This window comes from Atta colombica, unplaced genomic scaffold (genome assembly GCF_001594045.1).
Source record: "Atta colombica isolate Treedump-2 unplaced genomic scaffold, Acol1.0 scaffold233, whole genome shotgun sequence".
NCBI classification, from domain to species: Eukaryota; Metazoa; Arthropoda; class Insecta; order Hymenoptera; family Formicidae; genus Atta; species Atta colombica.
The window spans coordinates 1,602,801-1,610,069 of record NW_017259331.1 but is presented as its reverse complement, the minus strand read 5'-3'; the positions used below and the strand labels follow the sequence as shown (position 1 = coordinate 1,610,069).

At 37.9% G+C, this 7,269-nt stretch overlaps 1 protein-coding gene across 1 annotated transcript in view; it reads left to right on the top strand.

Moving 5' to 3' along the window:
* LOC108688500 (GATA-binding factor C-like) overlaps window positions 1-7,269 on the top strand; it is a 94,630-nt gene that overhangs the window by 24,688 nt on the left and 62,673 nt on the right. Inside the window, exon 4 of the mRNA XM_018194788.1 lies at window positions 7,135-7,269. Within this exon, the coding sequence (XP_018050277.1) occupies window positions 7,135-7,269 (135 nt within the window). The remainder of the gene's footprint in view (window positions 1-7,134) is intronic.

Below are 7,269 nucleotides of genomic sequence, written 5' to 3'. Positions count from 1 at the left end.
CGCGGCGGCGACCAACAGCCACCATGCCACTTCCGGTTCGCAGTATGACCCGGCTGCGAGCGCGTACAATATGTACCAACACCTGCAGTATCCCACCACCACCCACCATCACCATCATCATCATCACGGCGCCACCTCGTCGTCTACCGCCGCGTCGTCTCACAATCCGCACAATGGCAGTGCAGCCGCGGTCGCCGGTATTTTCGGTCACCATGCCGGCGGTGCCGGCACCGGTAATGCAACCGGCGGCCTAGCCGGCGGCCTACCCGGCGGCGCCGACTCGAAGCTGCTAGTCGGTCACGCGGCCGCGCACGGAAACACGCCGGGCTCGCCCTCCGCGCAGCAACAGCAGCAGCAAAAGCCGAGGAACAAGTCGAGGACGTCCGCCGGTAAGCGGCACGCGCCTATCACGGTTCTTTCTGTTTTTCCTTTGGGTTCTTCCTTTTTTACTTTATTTTAAATTACTTTCATTTTGGAATTCATACTTTTGGTTTCCGAATATTTAGTTTGTTCTTTTCTTCGCTTACATTTTCATGCGGGAAAAGTGTTCTAGAAAATCTTAAATTAAATAGAAGATCTTTTAAGCCCTCAGATCTTGACGAATTTAATAATTAAAATCTTTATAACTCTCTCTTAAAAAAAGATTTAATAATCTTAATTATTTTATACTGCATTGTTTCATAATTGAAAAATGTTTAAGTCTTGAAAGGCACGTTTAAAATAATGACTGATAATACTTTTCCTGTATAAGATGTGTTGCGATATTCTTGAATTATTTATCAGTTTCTTTGCGTAATTGTTTGCTTCGGCATCTTTAGTTCCGCTTCTTTGCACCGGCGTCGATTGTTGAAACTAAAGATATTAATATATAAATTTCAGGTAATCCTGATGCGCATTTTATTTTATCTGATTTTTTCAAATGCTATATATACATTATTAAAAAATCTGACTTATCATATTTTATGTAATTTATACAAGCTTAATGTAATCGACGCCAATGCGTTTTTTGTTCCTGATTTCATATTACTTCTCCTATTACATTAAAAACTTCTTATTAATTTTTATTTTATTTAATTTTAAAAAATTTTCCAATAACTTTCTTAGAAATTATTTTTATCTCGCTTATATTCTCCCTTTGCTCGAGATCCATTCCGATACATCTTTCAGAAGTAGTTTGAATATCGGTTGGGAATATGTAAAGAGGGCAAGAGAATATATAGGCGGGATATCTATCAATTTCCTTTATTCGATTTTATTTTATTTTTTATCTTAATTTTAACCGTGAGCTTTTGGTGGCGGTCGTCTTACGCTTAAAGTTCGTTCAAAACACGTTCTTTCCACTCGTTTCTCTCGTTTTTTTTGAACGAGCTGTATCACAATAGAAAGAAAGCGAAAGAGAGAGGGAGGCACTGATTGTGATTTTTTGTATTTTGCCTCACTGATGTGTTTTTTGCGTGGCACCCACTCGAGAGAGCGAGCGTGAAGCACCACACCCGATTTACGAAATGAAACACGATATATGTATCTACTATATCCCTATTTATAAACGCATACTTCTCTCTCTGATTCCCCCCCTCCTCACACATATATCGTACAAATTCACATAGACACACATACATGTGCAAAGACACAAAATATGCGAAGAAGCACAGGTTTTTTTTCGATGTGGTGTGGCTAGCGCTGTATTTTTGTTTTTGTCACGGCAAAGCTCCCTCTCAAAGAGTCCACGGATCATTTTTCAATGGCGTATACCTTCGGCAAATAATTTTTTCCTCTTGTGCGAGCACACGCGGCTGGGTCGCATCCGTGGATTTGCGGACAATTACACTCCATCAATTTCTGTAAAGTACGATTATGTGACGAGACTGTAGAAAGAATTTCGAGTGATTGATGAACTTTTGGGAAATTGTGCGTTTCTTTCGTCCATATTGTCGTTGAAGTGAATAACGCCGTGGAGGAAGGAGGAAAAGAGAAGAGGGAAACGAGAAACGGTTGAAAAATGCCGGATACGCTGATTGCGGTAATAATAGCTGGTCGCTCTCCAGCGTGGAGCGGCGGCGGTGACGGCGGCGGCGTGGTAAAAATCCTAATTCCGGGAACAATGGCCCCCAGCTTCGCGCCATGGAAGCCCGCTAATTGAATCGACTTATGACACACACCAACTAGCCGCGCGCGGAACTTTACGATGACGAAGAAGAAGCCAGATAGAGCTGCGGCGGTGGCAACGGCATCCACAACATCGGCGGTTCATTTAGCGACACCTACCGCGATTGTCGAGAAAATCATCTGTGAGAAGGCGAAAAATGGCTCCCGTAACAAAGTACGTCAGTCGAAGTGACGCTTGAGAGGTGTCAATTGAGTAATACATCGCGGCATGAAAAACAAGCGGTAGACACGGGATTGGCAAATATCCTTCGCTCGTGATGGGAAGGAGGTAAGAATGGAACTTGAGATTCCTTCTCCGAATGGACAAATGAAGCGTGAAACAATTTTGATCATTTAGAGGAAGATAATTAATACAGTAAACGGCAAACGGCAAAGTGACAAATGATGCATATCGATAATAAATCGCATAAATAGATACATTGTACGAAATCGAAGAAATGAATAATAATATCTAATTCATTGTATGTAGACTTCCTTTACAGAAATTTAATACTGATAATTTTTTACAGAAAGACAAAAAAAAACAAAGTAATTAATTATTTGTAAAAAGGATTAAAAGCGAACAAGATAGTGCTTTTAATCCCTTTGACGACAATTAAAATCTTTAAAATCTTGATATTTTGATTGTGAATTTTGATAGATAGATTTAAATACGTAAAAAATAAAAAATAAATAAAATATAATTCGATTTCTGTGATGATAAAACTTATTGTTAAAGCTTTGACAAGTATAAAGAATTTTTGTGAATTTTTATATAATTTGGAATGAAAAAATTTATTCTGTTTGTTAAATTCCATATTGCTGATAGAAGAATTAAAATTTACATTGCTGATGGAGAGTTATTTATTACTTATTTTACATCTTTCATAATATTAAATTAGCTAATATTAAGCTGTAATCACACCAGTTTTTTATTATAAGTAGCGATTGACAATTACTTTTCAATGAATTAGAGCAAAGTAATCGATAACTACTTTGCTCTCTGATTGATTGAAAAATAATCGCTAATCTGAATCGTACAATCGCTAGTATGATTATAGATTTAGATTTTTATAAAAATTGTCAAAATTATGTTGATAAATTAATACGAACTATAAAATTTCCAACTTTAAATATTCGAAATGTTGAAAAATGCATTGCAACAGAACTTTAAAATATAAATACATTAGATTGTTTGCTCTTACAATTAAAAAGTTAATGAGACACTAACAATTCAGACGACTGAGCCGACGACCAAAAAATCATCGGGGAGCAGAAGCTTTATGGAAAATTCTGTTAGGTTCGAAAAGATTGCAGAATACGGCGGTAATTAGTGGAGAAAGAAAAAGGACAATAAGGTGGAAGAGAGATAATCATGGGTCAGTGCAAAATTCTTAACGGAACGCCGCTTCTTTCGTACTGAATCATAACTCGACCGTTTGTTATAATGAACAAAAGACACGGGACAAGCAGTGGCTTCCTTCCTCCACTTCGTCGATTTTCTTCGTGCGCCAACGAGCACCGGTAGCTAGGCTGTTTTGACTTTAAATAGTCCTCGTTTGTTTCTATATCAACAATAGATGCCTAACTTTTGTAGCGGATGTTGAATAACAGAACACTTACAAAGGAATTTTCTGAAATTTTTATCAGCATGAATTACTTGATATAAAAATAACGCTGCATAAAATAAAGAATACTACATAATTTTAAAAAATGGAGGAACCATACAATTATTTTATTTAGGTGTGCATTTGGATGTAAAAATAAAAAACGATTCCAAATTTAGCAGAATTTTGCCGTGTTACGATATATCGTTTTATCAAGCATTTCGTGTTGTAATCCGGAAAGCTTCGCGAAAGTTGAAACGGAAGCGGTGGTCTAACGAGCGCTTCGTTGCATGCCTGGCATTAAGGTCGGAGGTGATGTCGAAAATGGGAGCGATACCAGTCCCTTTGGGGTGAAACCGGCCATTTTAGCGTCACCTTCTGACACGAGGACTATATTTCGAATAACGACGCAAACGAGCATCACCTCAACGTTTCATAGCTGATATCCATCGTCTGCGTCAGAAACTGTCCGCCTGTTCGTTCCATCATTATAAACCGATCGATAGTCAGAGAAATATCGGTACAAGGAAATATGTGTAACCGGAAATTATTATCGATAATATAAATGCCAAAGAGCGATGAACATTCTTATCAATAAAATTGATTGATAATTAAATTACTGAAAATTTATTCCGCTAAAGGGTGAAACCCGCGTTGTCGGTGAATAAAGCAAGGACGTCAATTAAAAAATAATATAGTACTAGAGAGAGAAATCAGGATTTAATCCGCAATCACCGAGGCGTCATCGAAATCAAATCGGAAAGCAGTGAGGGGATCAAGATTGATCGTGTTTATGCCGCTCTGTTATTGTTGGCGAGAGAGGGATTCAGAACATAGTATCGGCGATTGACGGTAGTTGTAGGCGTTATCACCCTCTCATCTGCGGGTCGGTAAGACCGAAATCGAATTAAAACGCCGCGGAGAAATGAATTGGGCGAGTCCTTCCTGTTAGTTTCCAAATCGATCTCGAAACGCATTAAAACGACAATTAGGCGACTATTAAATATAGTATCTCTTTCACGTCAGAACCTGTACTTTGATTCTGTAACTATTACGGTAAAGTAAAGATATCTTTTCAAGATATCCAGAAAAGTAAGATTGGATCCGATTCGATGCTGTTTTATTCATATTTTATCTAATCGGTATAACAAAATAGTTAAATAAAAATAAATAATATATATCACGAAACTTCCTTCTCTGTTAAACAATGGATTTTGTAAAATTGACAAAGTCGATGATTGCATCCGATCTTCCTTTCTACAAGAGAGTTAAATGTTTATTGATTATAATGTCATATTATATTCAATTTGAATTGTTTTCAATTATTCTATATAGGTCATCACTTATTCAATATGTTGATAACTTAACTAAAAACGAAGTTAAATTTAATTTAAGAAAATGTGTTAAATTTATTTTATTATTTAGTTTAGATTCTAATTTAATTTATTATTTATTAAATGCATACGTTAATATGAACGTTATTTATTTTGGAGCTATCCACAAAAATAGATTGATTTATATTTTGATGCAAATGGAAGCTAAAAATTACAAAATGTTATTTAATAAGAGATTGGGCTGTCATTGCTCATTTAACAGTGTAATATCTGCGCAACGAAAATATATGTTACCGATATTATCAGTAAGAGTTACAGAATTGAAGTACAGTGATCTCGTCTGTGATGCTTCGAATCTTACACATATGTATGACAAGCCTGACGAAAAGACTGACGTTCGATTGCTTACAGATTCATCTACATTATGGACTCGCAAACGAGCCGCTCGCGTGTCGACAATTATATGCGACCTACGTTACACATGCTAGAATTATTCCGCCGCCGTCAAATTTCGCGTTAAATTGAGGTCGAGTTATTAATCAGCGACGCGCGTTCAATCGATATCGTCATCATCGGCACGACATCTTTTTGGAATTGATATGATTTCCGATTGTTCTATTCTTTATAAAATATATTTCTCGCAGTAAATTACACTACAAATTTTTTACAAAATCCAAACGCACACTAGTAATAGATGTCAACAACAGAATTGACCTGATCGCAGAGGCAGTCAAAGGGTGGCTTTATGATCATCGTTAAGATTGTTTAACAGCTACTAACGGAGCCATTTACTTTTACCTCGAATTTTACTCAATCGTATCGCGTAACAGTCGACAATTCGGTCTCTTGTGCGTCAACGAGAGATTCGACGATGCAATTTAATAGCAATCATTTTCAGTAGCAGCCGATAAACTCGGCTATATCTCCGCGGAGGATGCAGCTCGGAGGACGATTCGTGAAACGCGCATTTCGGGAGAAGTGATCCTTTTATCCATGATCCTTCTTTCTTCTTTTCCGTCCAGAGTCGCGCGTTGTGAGAGATCTAAATTTATTTTCTAATTCCACGGGAAAGAGAACGCTGTCTGTTTATTGTGAATAGAGGATCCTAATCAGAGACGGCCATTGTACTTTTGATTGGTCCGAAATTTTCTGGCAATTCATATTAGTTACAACGAGCATACATGTTTTTTCTCTCTTTCTTCACTGCAAAGTGAGATAGCATATCTTTTATCACTTGCAGGATTTTGCAAGAAAATGAACGACACTCTTTTATAATCAGTCTTTGATTAAAGAATCTTCAATTGTGGAGGGATAACGTTGATCCTTAGGAACGTTTAGAAAATAAATTTGCCAATCTTTCAAGCAACATCGTTTCTGTCGTCTGATCATAGATCAGGAGATATGAACGAATCCCATCCTTTTTCTTCTCATATCCGCTTCTTTCTCTCGCAGTGTCCTTGGGGATTAACCAACCACTAACGTAAGTTCGATCCGTGAATCCTATAAACGCCCATGGTCTTAAAGAGACTCTGCTTTTGCTCTGGTAATCGCTTGATATTGGTATGTCTGCAACTCTGCATGCGAATTCTTTTTCACGAGTCACCTGACTGTTTGTAAATCTCTCTGTAAACGCACGTTGATTCACCGAAGTCAAATCTATATATTATTAATATTGTTTTATCGCGTAACATGTATTTATTCTATATAATCTTCAAAGGCCATGTTAGTTGGAGAAAATATCATTTTATCAAAATAGTAGAAAATAAATGGAAAAGTACAAGCACAGAGGTGGAATTTTGTGCATAAAAATTTTCAAAAGTATTGCTTGTATGATGAAAGATATTGAGAAAACGATGCGTTTGCCCTTTCGCGCGATCAACGTGCTTCCGTGTTCGCGTGGGAAACGTTAGAATCGAGTCCTCGAAGAGAACAGCAGTTCCCACTTTGACAAATTTGATCTCGCGTTTCGCACGCGAACACGAGTGAGTAATATCGCTGCGCGATATGAACTGCGCCGAATTAATATGATTTTCGTTCCGTCGGGATAGAGGGTCGCGAGTGCGTGAATTGCGGCGCCACATCGACACCCCTTTGGAGACGGGACGGCACTGGCCACTACCTCTGCAACGCTTGCGGGCTTTATTACAAGATGAACGGTCAGAATCGACCCCTCATCAAGCCGA